Source organism: Mastigoproctus giganteus, chromosome 1, assembly GCF_048544385.1.
Source record: "Mastigoproctus giganteus isolate SK-2022 chromosome 1, ASM4854438v1, whole genome shotgun sequence".
Lineage (NCBI taxonomy): Eukaryota > Metazoa > Arthropoda > Arachnida > Uropygi > Thelyphonidae > Mastigoproctus > Mastigoproctus giganteus.
Window position 1 is genome coordinate 209,264,035 of NC_143575.1, and position 24,505 is coordinate 209,288,539.

General features: G+C 38.5%; 1 protein-coding gene across 3 annotated transcripts in view; it reads right to left on the minus strand.

Moving 5' to 3' along the window:
- Positions 1 to 24,505, minus strand: part of Cpr (Cytochrome P450 reductase) — a 211,896-nt gene that overhangs the window by 154,389 nt on the left and 33,002 nt on the right. For all 3 annotated transcript variants that reach the window (XM_090384146.1, XM_090384156.1, XM_090384163.1), the window contains exons 2-3: positions 18,049 to 18,231; positions 7,981 to 8,035 (exon numbers count right to left, since the gene is read on the minus strand). In XM_090384146.1, the coding sequence (XP_090240272.1) occupies positions 7,981 to 8,035; positions 18,049 to 18,231 (238 nt within the window). The remainder of the gene's footprint in view (positions 1 to 7,980; positions 8,036 to 18,048; positions 18,232 to 24,505) is intronic.

Sequence of the window (24,505 nt, forward strand, 5' to 3'; positions counted from 1 at the left end):
CAGACAAGTTGGATTTCAGTTTTGAAATCATATAATAGGTGAAAATCAGATAGGGCTGGATCTGGAGAATATGGTGATTGGGGCAACAATTCAAAGTCATCCTGACAAACTGCAACCATGGCAACACAAACGTGTGAACAGGAGCATTGTTCTGGTTAAACAAAACACCTTTAGCTAGAAGCTGGCTAAAGGTGTTTTGTTTCCTGGCTTCTTTGATTTGATTGCATCTCATAAATTAGTTATGTGGTCACATATTAATATTTTTTAAATTTTGTTTCACTAAAAATTGTTGCAAGTACTCCAGCATTGCAAATATAAAATATTAAGTTTATAGCTAAATAGTTCATTCAGATTTATTTAAAAATCTTAATGAACTATTTAAGATTTCATTAAAATCATCTCATTTTTATTTTTTTTATAAAAATGTATTTTCACGCTTTTATTTTCCTCCATGGGCTAGGACACTGTCAAAACAAAAGAAAGAAAACAGTTTCTCTTGGATGTTTATGATATTTATTCACACTGTGTGAAGTCAAGTGCAGTTTAGTTCATTGTGCAGTTACAAGTTTGGTTAGTTTATTGCACATTTAGCAGTAAACCTATTACAAGTATTAATACACACAAGTTGTATACTGATGACATTTTAGGATTCTTGCCCAATCACCAGCATACAATTTTAATGTGTATTGATAAAATTGTATATAAAGTAGGTTTATTGCTAAAAGTGCAATAAAATAACTAAACCTGTACAAAAACTCTCCAAGGTATAGTACAAGATACTTTTTCTTTCCTAACCATTTCCAATGAGCAACCATGTAACATGCTTCCTAAACTACAAGTGCAGAAATTCAACCCACAATAAATATTTGCTTCTTGACATATAAATTTGGCATAACTGAAAATACACTATAGTTTTCCTAAGCACATAACTGCCAATTTTTCACTTTTGGAAAGCAGATTTCATGATTTTTAATCCAGAACTTGGAATTGAAATTAAATTTCACCAACAAAATTTGCATTTTATATTAGGATTAGGGTTTACAATACCAAGATCCTGGCCATTCTTTCATTCTGGTATTGATACAAAAATATGTTTTTTGGTACTAATTTAAAAAATACAGTTGAACTTGGTTATAAAGAGCATGGCTGTAATGAGCAAAAAGCCATAATGATTTTAATTTGCTTGTATTGCCATACAATCACTCACGGTTATAACGAGCATACTACACGGATATACCAAACAAATTTTGGTTGTTGTTATTTGGTTTCTAGGAGCATTAGCAACCAAGGCCATATTGCTCCGGGGATATGCGGTGGTCATTCCCTGCCCTTTCCACATCCTTGTATTTGGTGGGCACAGGCTCAAACCCTGGTCTAATCAAGAAGTGTGTGCTATGCACTGCTGCTCCTGCACACCTGGCTATGGAGGCGCCACAAATTTTGGTAACTATGCAAACATTCTTAATTGCTCGGGTAGTCGGAAAATCCCAATTCTCTAGCATTTAGGAATAGACGAAAATGAACAGGACAATTTAGCTTTATGACCTCCTATATCGGATTAGTGGCCAGTTTATGACCTTACCCTCCAGGGACGGGGGGCTATACAATAGTGCATTGCCATTCTGCTTGTCGCATTACCCTATTTACAGATTGTCTTGTATTCACTGAACCATAAATTTATTTCAAAACCTCTAAGAATTTTGGAAATGGGACTTCTAAGAACGTTGTATGCATTTTGGGACTTCTAGGAACTTCATATGCAGATCACTTTATCATTTTCAAGCAAAATCAGTTAGAAACGAACCCTTCCTTCGAAAACATGTCTACTAACAAAAGAAAGTGTATCTTGATTCACAAAAATGTCGAAATTATTCGTGAGTTAGAACGTGGTGGAAAACGTTGAAGTGTTTAAAAAGTTTTCTTTATCCTCTTCAAGTGTATTGACATTGTGGAAAGATGTTTACATATCAGTACTGGAAAAGAACATAACGGGGAGGGGCAACGATTTTGTGGGTAACAACAATTGGCTGGATCAATTTAAAAACTGTCATTTATGCAAAAATTAATGGATAATCTCAATCTGCAGATCCAATAATGGCAAATGAATGGATTGACAGTGTTTGGGCAGAAATCAGGAAAGAGTTCAATGAAGAAGACATCTACAGCAGTGTGCTACTGTGACAGGATCTAGAAAACTTGGGCAGATGGGCTGAAGAGGCAACTGAATTTTAACATTGACAAATGCAGAATACAGCATGTTGGTAGAAGTAACCCCAGAGAAACATACCACCATGTGGTACTACACTTAGGGTGGTAGAAAATGAAAAAGGCCTGTGAGTAATTATGCAGTCAGATGTGGAGTTTTCTGAGCAGTGCAGACAGGTTGCAAGAGCAGGTCATGGGGTTTTGTAAATGATATACAGGGAATTTTGCTAGCAGGGAAAAGAAGATGATTATCCCTCTGTATAAAGGCCACACCATGAGTACTGCATACCGGTCTGGAAGCCTCAATTTAGGAAGGATGTTGAGTTGTTTGAGCGTGTATAGAGAAGGGCAACAAGATTGGTGAGGGGAACGAAGGGTTCTCTTATAAAGAAAGGCTAAGTTCTGCAAATTGCAGCGGCTGGAGACTAGGCACCTGCAAGGCAATCTGATTGAGGTGTAGAAGGCCTTGAATGGATTGAGCACACTTAATTCTGATGGATTCTTCCACTTGCTCAGATTACGAACCTGAGGGGGGCATAAATTCAAAATGAGGAAAGACTGTTGTCGAATAGATGTGTGGAAATTTGTCTTTAGCTAGCAGGGGGTTAATTGCTGGAGAAAACTTCCATCTGTCGTTATGGAAATTGATAGCTTAAATAAATTCAAGGAGGAACTGATGCTATACACGAGGGTGGTTCAAAAAATAATTGCCCTCACCTACTTCCACATATCAGAGTCATGATATTTTGTGTGTAGCATCATACATATCTCTGTACTAAAGGTGTAAAATTTCAGCCCTGTCTTGATTTGTTTTTCTCTTACAGAGCTGAACGTGTGATGAAGTAGCATCATGGACAAAGTTGAAGCCAGAGCTGTAATCTGGTATCTGTTCTTGAAGGGGAAATCTCCTAAAGAAATCCACGAGGAGATGATGACTGCTATATATAAGGATGAAGCCCCATCCTATGGCATTGTGAAGCACTGGCACAAACAGTTTAGGTGTGGTTGGACATCGGTAGAATCTGAGCCTATTCCAGGTCACCCCATTCAGCCACTGATGACAGCACGATCAGAAAAGTGGAGTTGTTAATCATGGAAGATTGCCTGATACCTGATCGTGAATGTCACAGGAGGTGAAAATTAGTGTGGGCTCTGTCCTTCATGACCAACTCCATTTACAGAAATTGAGTGCAAGATGGATTCCCTGATTGACTGGTTTCCAGAAGGCTGATCAACAACAGAAATCACAAGAGTTGTTAGCCCTGTGCCAAAAAAATGAGGAAGACTTTTTCTCTCGTCTACTCAGGATGAAAGTTGCGCACACCATTTTGACCCTGCAAGTAAAAAGCAGTCCATGGAATGGAGACATCATGGTTCCCCACCCCCCCAAGAAGGCAAGGGTCCAAGCATCAGCAGGAAAGGTCTTGCTGTCAGTGTTTTGGGATAAGAAAGGCATAATAACGACTGATTACCTGCCGAAAGATAGAACAATTACAGGTGCCTATTATGCCAACTTACAAAATTATAGGAGAAAATCAAAACATGTAGGTGTGGCATGCTGTCCAAAGGTGTGAGACTGCTTCAAGACAATGCCCCAGTTCACACTTCTGAAATTGCAACAACACAAGCGGCCACTTGTGGATATGAAATACTGCCCCATCCAGGCTACTCACCTGACCTTGCACCTTCGGACTTCTTCTTGTTTCCTTCCCTCAAATCATTTCTTCGGGGCGCCCACTTCCCTGATGACGAGACACTTTCTGCAACAGAGTCATGGTTCAAAGACCAACCTCACCACTTCAACAAAAACGGTATCCATAGCCTCATCCATCAATGAGAAAAATATGTAAATCTGCATGGTGGCTATGTAGAGAAGGACCTGTGCCAAGAATCAATAGGCTAGCACCTCTGTAGCTAGGTCAGAGCGATTCTTTATTGAACCACCCTCGTATACTTGCTTTCTTGCATCGTGTGCCTCTACAAATGTTAATGCTAACTTTTAGAGGAAATGGTTGTGTGAAATTGTTTTTTTTTTTTTGGCTTTTGCTACATAAGCTCATATGCTTGCTTTCTTGCATCACATGCCACTATTACTAATATAATGCCGACGAAACAGGGCTTTTTTTTTTTTTTTTTTATAATTTGACACCTTTTATAATTTGACACTACATTAAAATTAAAAGGGGGAAAATGTGTTGGCGGAAAAAAAATCAAAGGCTCACTTGACGGTGCCCGTATGCGCAAATATGACTGGAACTGATAAAAAAAAAAAAAAAAACTGTTTGTTATTAGAAAATGGTCTGTAATTACTTTTGTCACCCTTAGATCCCCTTTGTGAATTGAGGATACATTTGCACATCTCCTGTCCATGGAGACTTCCCAAGTCCAAGGATGCTCTCATAATTATAGCTAAGGGTTTGCTTACTTCCTTTGCCACCTCCTTTAATATAACTGGATGGATCCCATCTGCCCCAGGTGTCTTTCTCATGTTTAACTTTAACAATTTCTCCTCCACTTTGCTCTCAGTTATTAAAAAATCATTAAACACCCTGTTATAGTTTGATAAACTGTCTGGCATTTTCCTCCCTTAATAACTCCTCATGTGTGAATGTTGATGCAAAATACTCATTCAGATTATCAGCTATCTGAGCAGGATCATAAACAAGTGAACCAATGATTCAACCCGTTTCCTTCTAGAGTTTATATAAGTAAAGAAGTTCTTGCTGTGTTTGTTCGCATCCTTTGCCAAAGATTTCTCGTAATCTGCCTTTGATTGCCTAGCTTCCTTTGTGACTTGATTACAGACTAGCTTATATCTGCCATAAGCTTCTGTGTCACCTGATAATTTATATGCATCCCATGCATTTTTCTTCTCTGCCACATCTCAATAGTTCATCTGGCATCCATTTAGGCCTAAACTTTGAACAATATTTCTTAACTGGTGTGAAAAGCCTAGTAGCTTATACAATTATTCTTTGAATGCTTCCCACTTAGAATTTGCTGTAGGTAACATCATTAGTTGGTCTCACTGTACAGAATTAAAAATTGTCTGAGACCACTCTAGTCAACTTTACGAAAGCAAAAACCCTTCCCTTTACCCCCTGATGGTAATTATATCTTTAAGTAAATCCCATATCAGGGATTTACTTAATGTAAATTAAGTGGTTCCTTTATCTGCAAATGTTTTATACATAAATAATCACTGCTGATAACCAGATCAAGAGTATTACCCTCTCTGGCTGCCTCTTGAACATGCTACTGCAGAAAACAATCATCCAATAAATCCACAAAAGTCTTGCTAGTGTGTGAGTGACCAACCCACAAGTTCAGTCAATACCTGGGAAGTTAAAATCCCCCATTATAACACAATCTGATTTACTGGCCCTTTCTATTTCTCTGTACAATTGTTCATTGTACTCATTAGGCCTGTAACACACTCCTACTCTTATTTTTGCTTTCCCAGTGCTTATGTCACACCAAACTGACTCAACATTGCACTGCCATCTATGTCAACTGGATGCACTTCCTTAGATTTTACATTTTTCTTAATTAACAACATAACCACTCCTCCTATTGTATCCTGTCTATCCTTTCTGTGTCCATTGTACTCCCCAAATTTCAATTCTGCACTGCTTATATCTGTGTAACACCATGTAACATCAAATTTATTTATTATATTTATTTTATTAACAAATTTATTTATTATATTTATTTTATTAACAAATTTATTTATTATACATCTGTGTAACATCAAATTTATTTATTATACTTCTAGAATAGGTGCATGCACCTAATCTTATTCTTAGTTACCCTAACACAGCCCATGTATTTATTTGTTTCATGATGACTCCTACCAGTCCCTGAACCTCCCCACATTTAGCAGTAACCGACGTACTTTATAAGTCAACAGTAAATGAAGAAAACTTTTGGAATACTGGTATCCTGTTTTCATAAATTAAAAATATCAGTATAAGATTTTGACCAATATTGTGAGCCCTAAAGGATACAGCCATAGTATTGTTTACCAAAACAGTATGCTTTCAAGCATTACACATACCTTACAGTTTTCTATTTGTTTTTTCATGAAATTTTTAAAAATTAAAACTTTTACACAATAAATGCTTTTAAATATTAATTTGTTCTTATTTTGGCTTGGGCAACAAAGAAAAATAAGAACAAATATAGTGAAATTACAGTAGAACATTGCAAAAAATCAGCGTTTCAAATTAGTTAGAATAACTGACGTTCCAGATAACGTCAGTTATTTGAAATAATTTGAAACGCTGATTTTTCTTTTATCAATGGTAGTATTTGAAGCAAATGTTTATTATGCTACGAGAGCATTTATGTTTGTTTTTTTAAATCGTATATCTAGTGAAATGTTGGATTAGAACTAATGGGTTTTCCTGGAAACCACGAGTGAGAGAGTTTAGTCATTTGCTTCTGTGAACCCAATTTTTCACAACATATTTTGTTCTCTTCATTTCATATTGTTTAGTTTAGCTCCAGATTCGGTAAGAATAATATCGGCCTGAAACTGTGCAATTTATTATGTTTCTCAGTTCTTTTACAGTGAAATGTCAACAAAAAGAAACACCACTGAAATGGGTAGATAACCAGGAAGAATGCGATATAATCAAATTGATATTATTAAGGAACTTGAGCGATTTAGCAGCAAAAAAATAGGTCACAACAAAAAACGATCAAACATTATTTTAAAAAATTACTTTAAATTTTTTCCACATAAAATACCTATCTGAATATACATACATATGTAAATAAGTTATTTTTTTTAATTAAATAAATTCATTTGTTTCACGTTATTTAAAGTGTTTTTCTTTTACCTTAATACATTATAACAGAATTTATTTAATTTTACCTTATGTTCAATTATCCAGGAAATTTTGCTATCTGGAAGAGGTCTGACATTAATTATTCCGGATAACTGATGCCCTACTGTACTTCAAAAATCAAAAAATTGTAAACAATTAAGATTTTTTTTTAATTACAAAAGTTTTAAAATTTTGTTAAAAGCTTGTTGTTACAAGTTATTAATTTTGTAAGTACTTAGTAAGACTGGTTTTACTGATTACTTAAAATCGAACAACAATGGTTCGATTTTAAGTAATCAGTAATGGCTGAAATGTTATTTTAAATGACCTAGAAAAACATATATACTCCAAAAAGGGTAAATGTAAAACAACATCCTTTCCCTATCAATACCCCACATTAATATCACTCGGTTCTTCTCAAATTGCATTGCATAATAACATTTCGTGCTGTTTTATCTATTGTGTTTCTTTTAACATCTCTGAAACTGAGAGAGGCAGTTTCTTCAGAGCTATGCAGCTCATTGGAAGCATGCAGGTCACAGTAATTCCAGGCAACTCAGCTTTACATTTTTCAATCAGAAGCAATAAGTTGAAAAAAATTTATTTCTAGATATCAAAGAAGCATTAATTTGTAGAAAGTTAAGAGGAATTATCAAGCTAACCTTTGCTTTTCTTTTCAAAAAGAAATTTACTTAATATGATACATGGCACATAGCTTGGGCAATTTTTTTTTATTCTTTTTTTATATTAAAACTAAAGTTACACTGGTTTCTTCAGTTTTCAGAAATTAATAACAGAATCCCTTAGGTGGATTCTGTATTATTTAAGGAAAATTAGAGCAAGTCTCACTTAAAGATTAAATTTAGTGCAATCATGTGGAAATTGGCACAAACAATGATTATTATTATTAAAGTAATACTGTAACAAAGAGCACACCACTTACAGATGACTTCATTTTGCTGACAAAACTGGTATCAGATACTGGCATTGCTGTGGTCCTAAAACCAATAAAGTAAAATTATATTTTGTATTTTTGATTTTTTTAACGAAGAAAATTAGACAATCTAAAAATATTAAAAATACATTCAAAGACAACTTAAAAAAAAAAAAAAAAAAAAGGAATTTAAAAATAATATTCTGATTCAGATGGGCAAAACCAAAACTAGGCATTTTACTTAAGCACTGAACAATTGCTTATACAAGGTGATTCTAAATTATTCTCAGGGTTTCCGTGGCCTATAATTTTTAAACCGGAAACAATAAAATAAAACTGCTTACAAAACGTGAAAGTGTAACTCAAAAAGTTTTATTTAGCAATGGTGTACTTGCCACATTGATGTCTGGGAGATATTGACAGCATTACTTCAAAATGACGACTGTTCAAGAGAGGCAATGTGCGTACTTAGGTTTTTCGAAACAAGGTCCGTTATCACAACGTCGTTACAGAACTCAGTATGGAAAAGAATTACTTTCAGATAATGCTATCCGATGCTGGTTAAAGCAATTTCAAGAGACTGGTAGTGTTCTGCACCGAAAAGGAACAGGAAGACCGAGCACTTTGCAGGAAGATGTTGATCGAATCCACAAAACATTTTCTTGAAGCCCACAAAAATCAACTAGACGAGCTTCTTTGCAGTTAGGTACAAACGACTGTTTGGAGGGTTGTTCATAACCGCCTTCACCTCCATGCCTACAAACTGCAGATTGTGCAGGCTTTAAAGCCGAATGATAAACCCCGCCATTTCCAATTTTCCCCAAGACATTTTGTCAAATGTCGAAGCTGATGAAAATTACCTTCGGAGATGGAGATTTAGCGATGAAGCAATGTTTTACGCATCAGGGAGGGTAAATCGTCATAACTGCAGAATATGGGGATCAGAAAACCCTCATGCCATTCGAAAATTCGAAAGAGATAGTCTAAAGGTCAATGTCTGGTGTGCTTTGTCATGTCCGGAAGTTTTGGGTCCTTTTCTTTGTGGAAAAAGCAATGACAGTGGTGACCTATCTGAGCATGCTACAGCTGTATCTGTTACCCCAGTTGGAAAATCATCAGTCAAATGTGGTGTTCCAGCAAGATGGTGCATCGCCATATTGGGTTCTTATTGTCCGAGAATTTATTGACAAGCATTTTCCTGGGTGCTGGTGGACCGATTTCGTGGCCTCCGCGCTCACCTCACCTCATGCCGCTCGATTTCTTCCTGTGGGGATACGTGAAGGACACTGTGTACAAGACCCCTGTGATCTCCCTCGATGAACTGAAGCTCAGAATTGTTGCTGCGATCGATACAATTACACCGTAAATGCTAGAGAACACTTGGAGAGAAATTGAATATCACTTGGACATCTTACGTGCCACGAAAGGCACACAAGTTAAAGTTGTTTAGCATTCTGCAGTATTGATTCTATAGGCAATAAAAATTTTTGAGTTACACTTTCATATTCCGTAAGCAGTTTTATTTTGTTGTTTCTGGTTTGAAAATTATAGGCCACAGAAACCCAGACAATAATTTAGAATCACCCTGTATTATAAAAAATAAAAAATAACTTCGGCAGTTAAATGGAAAAAAAAAAAAAAAAAAAAAAAATTTAATCTCAGAATAAGTACAAAAACAAAAGAGGGATACTTCAGAAATATGGAGCAAATATTTTGAAATAATAAAAATTACGAGCTGAAGAAGAGAGGATTAAGAAAGAGTAAATTATGGATGCTATCTTTATTTCTGAGGTAGAAAAGCAGATGGAAAACAAAAAAAAATTAATTCTGCTAAAAATTGCAAAAAAAAAAAAAAAAAACAATTTTTTTTTTTTTTGCAATTTTCCTTCTGAAATTTTTTTGCAAGTTTGTTTTTCTGTCATTATGTATATAAAATTATTTAAAACATTACATATAATGTTTTTATTGCATTATAAATTATTCCTCATGCTGTTGCTCTTACTGATAATTTGAATGAAAAGTATGAAGATGATGCAGAAAGTCTATTGCACTGGGCATTTTTCTGAAGACCATGATGGAGGAAACTGAATACAGAAATAAAGAATATTTTCCTCTCAAAAGAATGTTTTTCTGTTACCTATTTGTATTTCTTATTCTCATTAAAACTATTATTTTGTATTTTTGGTGTACATTGTTCGCCTCCCCAAATTACTAATTTGGGGATAGGATACTTTTGCCTATTGCATGATTGTTTACATACAAATCTCTTTTTTTTTTTATTAATGAAATAAAATTTGTGCTTCCAACTGTTTCGTAAGTTTAGTACTAGTTTTTAACAAACATCGCCACAACAGATGCCTTCCTCCCTAAATAGTAGGAAAGAAAGAATAGCAATGAATGTTATTGACTGCTCTGCAACAGAACCTTCCTTTATACCTGTGCTCAGTTTGATTTGATTTTATTTGATTTTTTATGGCGCATTAGCAGCTAAGGCCATAATGTGCCAAGTCAAATTTAAAATGCTACTAAACATTTTGGTAGCCAAGGCTACCATGTCAAGCAATTAATTTTTATGTAAAAAAGGTACAAATTAAAAGCATAAAAAGTATAACACTTAGATCTTTGTATAAAAATTAAGATTGTAAAAAGTTAAAGACGTTGGACATATTGTCTCTGTCACCTATTATCTGACTGAGTGTAAATGGCTCAGTCAAATTATTAAAAGCGGTAAAGCACAAGCGTCGTGCTTCTATAAAAACAGGACATTCTATTAAAATATGATGGACGGTTAAAATAAATGTTACACATCTCGCACATAGGTAGATCATCTGCCCTCAGCAAGTAGGAATGGATTAGATGACTATGACCTATGCGGAGCCGAGCAAGAACAACTTCCTCTCTTCAGACCCTGCATAGACTGGACCGCCATTGCATAATTACAGGCTTAATGTGATGTAGTTTATTTGTGGCCTGTCCGTGCCAAGAATCTTGCCATTGGGAAAGTAATTTAGAACGTATTACTTGCCTGTAGTCTGTATAGGGGACTAGGGAAATGTATAGGGAAATGGCTGATTTGGCAGCGGCATCAGCCGATTCATTTCCCCGGATCCCAATGTGGCCTGGGATCCAGCAAAAGCGAATATCGAATTCTAATTTCATGAGAGAAAAAAGAATCTGCCGGATCCTGGACAGGATCGGATGAGGATTAAAACTCACCGATACCAGAGCCTGTAACACGCTCGATGAATCGCAAGAAATCATATACCTCTGGTAGTCACGATTTTTAATGTGATCTAGGGCTGTTTGTATTGCATGCAACTCTGCAGTATAAATGCTAGTTTCTTGTGGGATCTTATAGAATAATGTTTTGTGAGGGAACACAACAGTAGATCCCACATAACATTCTAACTTTGAGCCATCTGTGTAGACTGGCAGAAAGTCAGAATACTGCTGTCTATGTGATGCAAAGAGTTGCTGGTAGACAGATGGCGGTGTAGTAGCCTTCTCCCAGATCTTAAGGGAGAAGTCGCAAGTTGGAAAATAAGCATGCCAGGGTGGAAAGAATTGCCTTGGTGACTGGGCAACGCTGTCTACCGTCAAGTTTAGCTCATTCAGCAGCCCTTGAATGCGAATACCAAAAGGTTTGTTGGCAGTCCGACTGGTGTTATAGAGGTTTTCCCAGCGCGGCTCAAAAACGGATGGCCACGTGGGATGATCGGTCAGGGATTTTAATTTGAAGGCGTACTGTAAGGACAACTGCTTACATCGAAGAGACAGAGATGGTTCATTTGCTTCAACATAAAGGCTTTGGACAGGAGATGTGCGAAATGCTCCAGTGGCTGTCCGGATGGCTTGATGGTGGATTGGATCTAACCACCGAAGTGCACCATCTCTAGCAGAACCATAAACCTGAGACCCATAGTCGAGTTTGGAACGGACAAGTGCTCGGTAAAGACGAAGAAGGGTAGAACGATCTGCGCCCATGAAGTTGACGAAAGGGCACGAAGGATGTTAAGCCCTTTGACACATCTTGTCCTCAGCTGACAAATGTTGTAAAAATGTCAGCTTTTTGTCGAAAATAAGTCCAAGGAATTTGAATTGTGCTACAACTGGGATGTTATTTTGCCCAAGCCTTAATTCTGGGTCAGGATGAAGATTACATTTGCGACAGAAGTGTACACAAACAGTCTTCTGTGATGAAAATCTGAACCCATTAGCCAAAGACCAAGCTGTAAGATGATCAATAGTTTTCTGCAGTTGCCTTTCAATGACCCTCATATTGCATGAATGACAAAATATAGCAAAGTCGTCTACATAGAGGGCATTGTTTACAGTGGGTGGAAGTTTTTCTGCGATAGAGTTTATTTTGATTGCGAAAAGTGTGACACTTAGAACGGATCCTTGTGGGACTCCCTCTCTTCCTGAGAGAAAACTCGAGAGAGGGTGGATCCTAAATGGACTTGAAATTGGCGATTCGAAAGAAAGTTTTTAATAAAAACAGGAAGGTTACCTCTAAGACCAAAGTTATAGAGGTCTTTTAAAATTCCAAATCGCCAGGCTGTGTCGTACGCTTTTTCAATATCAAAGAAAACTGCTACCAAATGCTTGGATTTAATAAAAGCATCACGAATGAACGTTTCCAATCGGATTAAATGATCCAGAGTGGATCTATTTCTTCGGAAGCCGCACTGTGTCCTGGAAAGTAGACCATTTGTTTCTAAATACCATACGAGGTGTGCATTAACCATTCTTTCCAGGACTTTGCACAAACAGCTTGTCAGAGCAATAGGACGATAGTTACTTGGATTGCTAGGATCTTTTCCTGGTTTTGGGAAAGCAAGGACAATAGCCCTTTGCCAGGAATCCGGAAATTGTTTGTGAATAAAAATTCTGTTAAACAAAACTAAAAGGTGATCCTTAGATTGTGGTGAGAGGTGTTTTAACACTTCATAGTGGATGTCATCGTGCCCCACAGCACTTGCATGCGTGAGAAAGAGTGCTGCATTTAACTCTTCCTGTAAAAAGGGCTTGTTATACGATTCAAGCCCTTTTGAAGAGAAGTTCGGTGGGTTTTTCTCAATTTTCTTTTTCAGGGCCAAAAACTCTGCGGGAAAAGATGTTATTGCAGAGATTTTTGCAAATGTTTCCCCTAAAGTATTTGCAACTGCAGTTCGATCTGCAATTGGACATCCGTTGTGCTTGAGGATCACTGAAGGGCATGGTGAATATTTTCCCTTCATTTTCCGGATCTTATCCCAGACTACTTTTGAGCTAGCAGCCTGAGTTATGGAAGATGTAAAACAAATCCAAGATTTCCTTTGGCTCTGACGTCATACATAACGCGCTTTCGCACGTTTGAATGATATTAAATTTTCAGTCGTGGGATATCGGCGGAATATCCCCAGGCTTTGTTTTGTTTTTTTTTCTGCCGTGCACTCTGAATTCCACCAAGGTTTGGGAAATAGTGGGAACCGGCTGGATGATTTTGGGATTGCAATTGCAGCTGCTTGGACAATCGTTTCTGTGACATACATGACTGCTTCATTGATTGGCTCCTGACTGACTGCAGCGATGTCAAGGTTTGCCAGATATCGAAAGGCATTCCAGTCAGCCTGATAAATCTTCCACCGCGGTAAACTAAATGGCAAACATGGTCTGCCACTAGCTAGGATGGTTATCACGGGGAAGTGATCGCTTCCATATGGATTTTCTTCTACCTCCCAAGTAAGTGAAGGAAGGAGAGAAGGGGAGCAGATAGAAAAATCAATGGCAGAGAATGTACGGGTAGGCATGTGGAAGAAGGTGTTTGTTCTCACATTTAAGAGGGAGAGGTCATTGTCAGTGAGCATATGCTCTATGACTCGTCCCCTTCGATTGATGCTGGCACCACCCCACAGAGTATTATGTCCACTGAAATCCCCAAGAATTAAACAAGGGGAAGGCAATTGCATGATAAGATCATCAAGGCCTTTCTGGGGGATGTCAATCCCAGGTGGCAAATAAACAGAGCAGACAGTTAATAAGAACCCCACTGTAAGGCGAATTGCTACAGCCTCAATGCTAGTTGTAAGCTGCAAAGGCTGAAATGGGATCTGGTTGCCGACGAGGATTGCGACTCCTCCGTGAGCAGGACCATCCACAATTCTATCCTTACGAATGATGGTAATGTTATGCATAGTGGGGTTATCGTTTGCCTTTAAATAAGTCTCCTGTATGCAAAAGCAAGCTGGTTTGTGCTTTTGCAGGAGTGCCTTGATGTCATCAGTATTTTTCCGGAATCCATGACAGTTCCACTGTAGGAATTTAGCCATTATTTTGGCTTGGTGGGTCCATCAGGCAGCTTCCGAGGTGCTGAGGGCTTACCTTTTTCAGTTTTGGCCTTCTCCTTCCTGGGGAAGTACGGACACTGTCCAGTGCCCATTTCCTCCTCAGCAAAGAGCTCCAAAACTGAGTCTTCTTGTACCTCCTTCTGCTCGACATCCATGTTTTCTTGGGTATTAAGGGATGCTTCACCTTTCTTATTCTTTTCTTTTGCAATTGCTTTTGTTACTTGTGGAGCATTAGGAGGTACCGATATAGGAGTGGCAGCTGATTGGTCCTTCTGTGCAGGTTTTTGGGAGCTTAAGAGATAACGTGCGATGAGAGTAAATGATTCTTTTGGAGGGATGGACATGTCCGTCTGAGTTCCAATTGAACACCTCCCTGCTACCTTCTGGGCGTAGGTAGGTTTGTTGATGTTGAGAGGTTTCACCGCTTTCCTTGCCTCCTGGTACGATATGTTTAGCTCTGCCTTCAGCCGTTGAATTTCTTTTTCTTCTTTCCACCTCTAGCATGCTCGTGAATAGGCTGGATGTTCTCCCTCACAATTAATGCAGGTGGGTTTTGTGGCTGAACATGCTGTTGTTTCGTGGTCCTTTGCACCACATCGAGCGCATGCAAGGACTCCACAGCAGGCCATTTGAGAATGTCCATATTTCTGGCATTTAAAACACCGTAAAGGGTTTGGAACATATGGACGCACTGGACAGTTGATGTAGCCAGCTTTAATCTCATCAGGAGGTTTGGGCGAGTTAAAAGTCAGGATAATGCTTCTGGTTTTAACAAGTTTCCCATCCCTACGCACATTAATTCTCTTAACAGCAATACCTCCCTGTGGTTTCAATTCTGAGTTGATTTCCTCCTCAGTTACGTCAAGAAGGTCCCATTCCGAAATGACACCTCTCGATGAATTGAGTGTTCTATGTGGTGTCACTGTTATGGGTACTCCTCCGATTGATGTTGCACGGAGTAGCTGCTCAGATTGCCTGTCAGCTTTGGTTTCAATTAAGAAGTCTCCAGAATGGAGCCTCTTAACTGATTTGGGTGACCCTGCTAACCCATCTAGCCCTTTCTGTATAAAGAAGGGTGACATTTGGCCAATCGGTGTTTCATTGGTAGAATGAATAATTAAAAATCTTGGAACAGGCCCTGATGATATTTCTGTTCGCTGCCTCTTTGTAGCAATAATGCTCTGTATCTTTGTCTATGGTTTCAGATAGGGACCGGGTTGGGGGCCCCTGAAGAAGTTAGTTTATCAGGATTCAAAGAGTTTTTATATGGTTCAGTGCCCGGGCTCCCCACCCACCACAGAGCCCAAAGGGACGCCCACTACCCGGCATGCAATAAATGCGCTCAGGAGTGGAATGCCAGGGCTACCCAGACACCATACCCGCACCGCCGCCAGCCTAAATCCTGTCCCTCGGACCATGAGGGTAGGGGCATGGCATTGACACGGTTGACCCTCGCAGGCGAGCCTACTAGCCGATTGATCCTAGCTGGGCCTTCCAGGACCTCCCGTCTTGTCGAAGCAGGGGCCAAAGTGGTGTATTGAAGCTGGGCCCCTCAATCACCAGGATCCCCCTTTCCAAATTTCCAGGGGTCGCAGCGCACGGCAAACACACCGGATTCCATTGATGTAAGCCTGGAACCTGGGCTGTGGGCGTTGGATCCCAGTGATGCTAGCCTGGACTTCTAGACTAGCATCACTGGGAGGTCCCCTCACCACGTACAGGTGCCCACGTCGAGGGGCCTGTGCTCAGTAGCCACTAGTCAGGTGTTTAAACTTCTTAATTGTGAGTGAAGTTGTGAATAAAATATATTAAGTTATAATATATTGATAAAGTGTAAACTAAGGCGATTATTTTGCACAAAGCATGGGAGTACGCTTAAGATTCACTATTGAACGGGTCAGTGCCTTTGCACGTTTTGTTCGTAGCAAACTGTCCAAGTGGATAATTGGCATCATTTTAATTGTATCTCATATTCATTTTAATTGTATCTCATATTGTGAATACCTTCACAACAAGTGGCCGAGGTATTGCACTGCTTTGAGTAAGTAATGAACTAGTGGACTCAATGACTTGCCGTGTAACTGCTCTTATGAGGGTGAAAGGTGGGCTTACCCGTTAATAGGTAGGTATCCCATTATTTCTGTCCACTGTGCATATATACTAGTTTTTTTTTACCTGTTGCTGTCTCTATTGATCTCCCAATTCCACTAATCACTTGTAAGTCAAAGACTTACAAGTGATTAGTGGAATTGGGAGATCAATAGAGACAGCAACAGGTCAATTTGACAGAATGGAGTAAAGAGATTTTAAGTCAAAAAGAATCGAAAAAAGGAGATTTCAAATTACTTAGCCTCTGACAGGGAGCATTAGAGCAGACACAAATCCACCTCTGAACCAAAAGGAATCGTACAGCAAATAATTAGGACAACTGAGACGAGTACTGACTGAATCAACTGATAATTGGGATACTCTCAGAAAAAGTATGAGGGGCTTGGCAGACTATAAGTGGAAATGGACATTACAGATTGGGAACAAGACACCATATATTTGAAATGAACAAAGAAGTGTCTAAGACTGAGGAAAAGTTTGGGATTAAGAGCAAAGAAGAAATATTTGGGGGGGGGGGGGGAAGGCTTTGTTCTGATCTCTGAAGCCTTTTAGAGCTTCCTTGAAATAATAAACACTTGAAAATCTATGTCCATGCAGATTTTCTTGATTTATGAAAAGGAAATAATCACTAGGCATCCAAGTCTGCACTGTAGGGCAGATAGTTTAACTCCTGGAATCTGATCTCGCAGAGCAGCAATTGCATCATGGGACTTAGGTACAGAAGCAAGACACCTAGTAGCAATTTACCTTATTCCTGTTCCTTTATGGTCCTCTTAAATTTTTGTAAAGATTTTTAAAAGAAATCTTGAGAAATTTTTGAGAGCAGCATAGGAATCTTCAGCATCTGTTTTCTTATATGGATGTGGTTTATCAAGTGAATTCCTTCCATATCTCAAAAAATAGTGGTCATAACCTCCTAGAAGAGAATGTCCTGAATTTTTTTTTTGGCAGTGGTGACCTGTGATGTTTCCACTGCACAGACACTTGTTTTATTTCCAGATCTCAGCAACCATGTTATAATTCCAGTTACAATTCTTGAAAGAAAATGTACATAATGCATATGTACATTTCCTGCACAATTTTGAGCCCTGCACTATTTTTGAAAAGGTGCGAGCATCCTCAGCAAGAACTGCCCTTTGATATGGCCAAGTGTTCAAGGAGGATAGTACTGAACCTCAGAAATATTACATTTCGCTGGCAATCACAGATACTAATGAGTCTATTCTGCACAACAAGATCTTCACTCATTCATGAATAATTATTACCACATTCCCTTAGTTTATTAGAATTCGACGATAGCCCAATGTTCCAATTTCATGGCAGCCATATTTACCTTTGAGTTGGCTACATTAAATCTCTTTTGTCACACTGTATTTCATTTTGAGCTAGACCAGTTCAAATAAGAAAAATACAGGAGTATAATAAAATTATAGTTTTTTTCTATATATATAAAGCATATTTATAGTCATGGTGGATAACTTACCAAATATCCCTTGTACATCAGAAGCAGGTTATCAATTTAATGAAATACGAACAAGAAGGAAAGTTCTGTGTATACCATGAATGATTTGATTTAAAGATTGAAAATTTTAATTAATAAAAATTAAGTAAAAAAAAAGAGTATTTCAGATTTACTTACTCTATTGAAAAAGTTTTGATTGCCTGAGGAGCAGAAGACTTCTTTTTTTTGAAAAATAGCCAGTAAATTGCTATGCCAAGCAAGCCTAACATAATAATTATGTCTACAATTCCAAATACTTGGCCTTCTTCTGTTGATGTCTCTAACTTTTCCAACTCTGGTTCCTTTGTAGCCATTGTCAATCTATAAAAATTGTAAATTATTAGCAAAACAGAGAAAGAAATCAAGCTTTTGCAGCACCTAATACGTTATTACAGAGTGCCCACAAAACGATGTTACAAAACTAAAATGTTGTTATTGTGTGAACAGAATACATGATATGAACCTGAAAACAATTCCATGTATAGAGGATATCTTGAAGCTTTTATTCACTAACTGAAAAATGTGAGTGCAACAGTAGACAGACGGCAACATAACTGCAATACTGTAATCATGGAGGAATTTTGTCTTTTGCACAATGAATTTTCACAATGTGTATGGGCCTTTCTTTGCAGAAGCTGCTGGACACAGGCATCCGTACAAGCTGAAGAATTTCCTTATGCCCTAACTGCAGAATGGCAATAATGCGAAGCATTATTGTTATTCTGCAGTTGACATATTACCACAAAGCAGTTTGTGCATACCTGAACACAGTGTTTCCCGAAAACTGGATTGAAAGAGGAATCATTTTGTGGACCCCACTATCTCCTGATATGACTTAGATTTTACCCTCTGATGATTTGTGAAAGACCAGGTATATGTTCCACCTATGCCAGAAACCATTATGGAACTTTCAGAATGCATTTGTGAAGCAATCAGCTGGGGTGATAGCAATATGTTGTGCCAAATATGGGATGAATTAGATTATACGCAAAACATCTACAAAGCAAATAAATAAGTAAATAAATCTACAAAGCAAATAAATAAATCATATTGAATATCTCTAATAAAAACAAAGATAAACTTTTTATATATATATATATATATATATAGGCACCTCCGTAGCCAGGAGCAGCAGTGCGTAGCACACGCTTCTTGATTAGACTGGGGTTCAAGCCCGTGACCACAAAACACAGAGGATGTGGAAAGATCAGGGAATGACCACTGCATATCCCCGGAGCAATATGGCCTTAGTTGCTAATGCTCCTAAAAACCAAACAACAACAACATATATACAGTAATACCCCGACTTACGCTACCCCGACTTACGCGAACTCGGAGTTACGCGGTTCTTGATTTTTTCGTTTGGCAACGCTGCCGCCCACTATCTTCAAGGTCGTTTTTCATATGTTATCGATATCCGGTGCGACGGCGGAGATTCAGAGCGAAAGATGAACAAAATTCAACTTTGCTGCTTTTATGTTTTTTATATCAGTGAAGGGGAAACACATTTCACCATAATAACGTAAAAACCAACACAATTCCAGCTATCGGTATAATCGCAAATGCAATTAGATCGAGTTTACTACCAGTTTATAACAGATTTCACTAACAGAAACGCAACTGGATTTTTATTGTTTTATGGTAGTAACCCCTAGAAATGTGAGGTGTTAATAGTGTATCTCTGCCTTTATGGTGTTGTTTATTCAGTTGCTACATGCGCGCAGCTTTGTTTATGCGTATCAAGCGTGCTCCTCGTTTTGTAATTGTGCTTTATTCCCTAAAAATTAGTAAAATTAAAAGGTGTGAAAAGGAAGCGTCCTGGTGAAGACACTGCAGATTCAGAGAGAAAAAGAAAAGCAATTATCGATAAACAGAGGCGGACTGGATCAAAAATTCTTACCCGGGAAAATTTATAGTGGCCTCACACTATGGTTTATGGCCAAAATCACACTGGCCCACCGGGGTTTCCCCGGTAAGGCTTATGGCCAGTCCGCCTCTGTCGATAGAGAAAAAATATGAAATTGTGAAACGCTTTGAGCGAAATGAAAGACCATGTGATATTGCACGTGCTACAGGCCTAAATGAAGCAACGGCGAAAAGCACATGACAATTGCAAACTTGACAGGTTGAAAATTGAAAAGATCTCAATTGTAAAGGGCTTAAAAATTTTAGAAAACATAGACTCCAACGAAGAACGCGTTATAGCTACAAAGCAAGGAATAAAAAAATTATTAGCTTGCTACGAAGAAATTCTGCGTGAAAAAAAGGAACGCGCTGTGTCGTCAGACGAATTTGTTAGATTTTATGAAGCCATCGACATCGAAATAACTTTTTAACGTAAGTCATTTGTTTTTTTAATACATATTTTGTATTAATATGTATAAAGAACTGCAATTTTATTAATATTTTTCTTCTAAACTAGTGTTTTTGTTAGTCCTTGGTCCCAATTAAGCAAAATTTATATGTATTTATATGCAAAGTTGTACCCCGACTTACGCGAATTCGACTTACGCGATTTTCATCGGACCCACCTATCGCGTAACTTCGGGGTATTACTGTATATATATTTATTTTATGAAAACTCCAAAACACAAAAAGGTATTAGAACCTATACTACTTAGTACTGTGTGTGGATTGAAGGTTGAGAAGATGAAAGAAAACACTTAACATTAGCCTTGCAATTCTGGAGATTATAATTTTTAAGAAATATGTACAAAGGGAGGGTGATCCAGAAAACTGAAGTTGAAGGAATAAATGAGAAAGAAGAAAAATTGGTTCTGTGAGTTTGAAGTAGGACAGTAAATGTAATTCCTTATCTCTGTGGTGTCACACAGATATAAGGAATGCAGAATAGGAATTTGGGGAGTACAATGTGTACAGAAAGGATAAACAGGATAGAGAGGAGTTATGCAGTTAGTTAAGGAACACAAAATCTAAGGAAGTGCATCCGGCTGACATGAGTGGACAGTGCAATTCTGAGTTAAATTTGGTGTGACATAAGCACTGGTAAAAGCAAAACTGAAAGTAGGAGTGGGTGAACAACTGCACAGAGAAATAGAAAGGCCAAGTAAATCAGATTGTATTATAATGGGGGATTTTAACATAGCAGATATTAAACAGAATTAGTGGGTTGGTCACTTGCATGCTAGCAAGACATTTGTGGATATATTGGATAGTTGTTTTCTACAGCAACATGTTCAAGAAGCAACCAAAGGGAGTAATACTCTTGATCTGATTATCAACAGTGATTCTTCATGCATTAAGAATCTGCAGATAAATGAACCACTAGGTGGCAGTGATCACAGTGTGCTGATGTCGGATTTACTCAAAGATGAAATTACCACCAGGTGTAAAGGGAAGGGTTTTTGTTTTCGTAAAGATGACTACAGTAGTCTCCGGAAGTTTTTAAATTCTATACAGTGGGACCAACCAATGATGTTATCAACAGCAAATTCTAAATGGGAAGCATTCAAGAAATTAATCTTGGAAACTACTAGGCTTTTCATACCAGCTAAGAAATAATGTTCAAGGTTTAAGCCTAAATGGATGTCAGATGAACTAATGAGACTCATGTTTGTTATCTGGTTTTTAGGAGCATTAGCAACTAAGGACATATTGCTCCGGGGATATGCGATGGGCATTCTCTGATCTTTGCGCATCCTCCGTATTTGGTGGGCACAGGTTCGAACCCCGGTCTAATCAAGAAGCGTGTGCTATGGCGCTGCTGCTCCTGCCCACCTGGCTACGGAGGCGCCAATGAGACTCATGGCTGAGAAGAAAAATGCATGGGACACATAAAAATTATCAGGAGACACAGATACCTATGGTAGATATAACAGTCTGTAATCAAGTCACAAAGGATGTTAGGCAGGCAAAAGCAGATGAGAAAATTTTTAGCAATGGATGCAAAGATAAACAGTAAAAGACATTTACTTTTGTGAACTCTAGAAGGAATAGTGATGAATCAGATTTGCCCACTTGATATCGATGGTTCAACTGTTGAAGATTCTGCTTGGCTGGCTCAAAAATTGAGCGAGTATTTTGCACCTACATTTTCACACATGAGGAATTCTGTAGGGAAGGGGAGGACAGAAGTTTATCAAAACTCTAAATGATAAGGTGTTAAATGATTTTGTAATAACTGAAAGCAAAGTGGAGGAGAAATTGGTGAAGTTAAACATAAGAAAGGCACCTGAGGTAGTAGTTGTTATTGTTGTTATTTGATTTTTAGGAGCATTAGCAACTACGGCCATATTGCTCTGGGGATATGCGGTGGTCATTCCCTGACCTTTCCGCATCCTCCAGATTTGGTGGTCACAGGCTCAAATCCCAAATTGCTCAACCTACCAATCAAGAAGTGTGTGCTATGCACTGCTCCTCCTGTCCACCTGGCTATGGAGGCATCTGTAGTAGTAGTAGTGGCATGTGATGCAAGAAAGCAAGTGTATGAGCTTATGCAGCATTAGCAAAAAAAAAAAAAAAAATTACAAAACAATTCCCTCAATGTTTGTCCAGTTCCTCCTTAATGGCCTGACCATTGCCTTATACAGAGGAACAATCACCTCCTTTTCTCTGCTAGCAAAATTAATGTATATCATTCACAAAACCCCCATGACCTGCCCTGGCAGCCTGTCTGCATTGCACAGAAAACTTCATATCTGACTGCACAACTACTCCCAGGTCTTTTTCATTTTCTACCAACTTAAGTGTAGTACCACACAGTTGGCACGTTTCTCTGGGGTTACTTCCACCCATATGCAGTACTTTACATTTGTCAATGCTAAACTTCAGTTGCCACTTCTCAGCCGATCTGTCCAAATTTACTAGATCCTGTTGCAGTAGCACACTGCCATTACTGTCATTAACAAACCTGCCAACCTTTGTATCATCTGCAAACCTCGATACTAAGCCTGATATACCTTCATCAATATCATTGATAAATATACAAAACAACAGTGGACCAACCACAGAACCCTGTGGGACTCCACTAATAACATTAGTCCTCGAAGAGCAGCACCCATTGATTACCACCCTCTGTCTTCTCCCCCTCAACCATCCTTTTATCCATTGTAGCAACTTATCCTTAATACCATTCTGCTGCAATTTGTACAGTAGTCTTCCATGTGCAACAGTGTCAAAAGCTTTCCTGAAATCCAAGTGTATGATATGAAAATTATTTTTTGCATCCAGTTCCTTTGTAACCACATTATAATATCCAATCAAATTTGTCAGACAAGACTTTTCCTTAACAAACCCATGCTGTGTCTGAATTATTGCTGCAGTCTTGTCTAGATGATCCTGCAATGCATCTTTAACCAGTGACTCCATTATTTTACCTGGAACAGAAGTTAAACTCACAGGTCTATAATTACTTGTGTCACCCTTCGATCCCCCTTTGTGAATTGGGAATACATTTGCAAATCTCCAGTCCGTGGAAGTAAGCAGACACTTAGCTACGATTATGAGAGTATCCTTGGACTCAAGGTGGGTCCCCATGGACTGGAGATTAGCATTAGCATTAGTAGAGGCATTTGATGCAAGAAATGCAAGTTTAACAAGCATCAGCCAAAAAAAAAAATTAAAGTAAAATAAATAAATAAAAAATAACCACTTCACTTCACCCATCTGTTCGTTCGAAATACCTGTCCAGCTGAGCCTTAAACTTACTTAGGCTATCAACTTCCGCGACAAGAGATGGAAGTCTGTTCTACCTACCAACCACCCGCTGGCTAAAGGCAAATTTCCGCACATCTATCCTACATCTGTCATTCCTCAATTTGAATTTATGCCCTCTCAGGTGATTATTCTGAGCAAGAGGAAGAATCCCATCAGCATTGAGCATACTCAAACCATTCAAGGCTTTGTAGACCTCTATCAGATCACCTCGCTGGTGCCTAGTCTCCAGACACTGTAATTCGCAAAACTTAAGCCTTTCTTCGTAAGAGCACCCCTTTGTTCCATTCACTAATCTTGTTGCCCTTCTCTGTACTCGTTCCAGCAGCTCTACATCCTTCCTGAAATGAGGCCTCCAGGCCTGTATACAGTACTCTAGGTGTGGCCTCACCATTGCCTTATACAAGGGAATAATCACCTCCTTATCCCTGCTAGAAAAATTCCTATATATCATTGACAATACACCATGAGCTACTCTTGCAGCCCGTCTGCACTGCTCAGAGAACTTCATATCTGCTTGCACAAACACCCCCAGATCCCTTTCATTCTCTACCACTGTCAGTGTACTACCACCGAGTTGATACGTTGCTCTGGGGTTGCTGTTTCCCATATGTAGTACTTTACATTTGTCAATGTTAAACTTCATTTGCCACCGCTCAGGCCATCTGCTCAACCTTTCCAGATCCTGTTGCAGCAGCATAGTGTCAGTAGTGTCCTTGACAACCCTGCCAACCTTCGTATCGTCTGCAAACTTGGACATTAAGCTTGATATACCATCATCAATATCATTTATAAATACAGAAAACAATAAAGGACCCAATACTGAACCCTGAGGGACTCCACTAATAACATTAGTCCACGATGAGCAGTGTCCATTAATTACCACTCTCTGTCTTCTCCCCCTCAACCACCCCTTTATTCA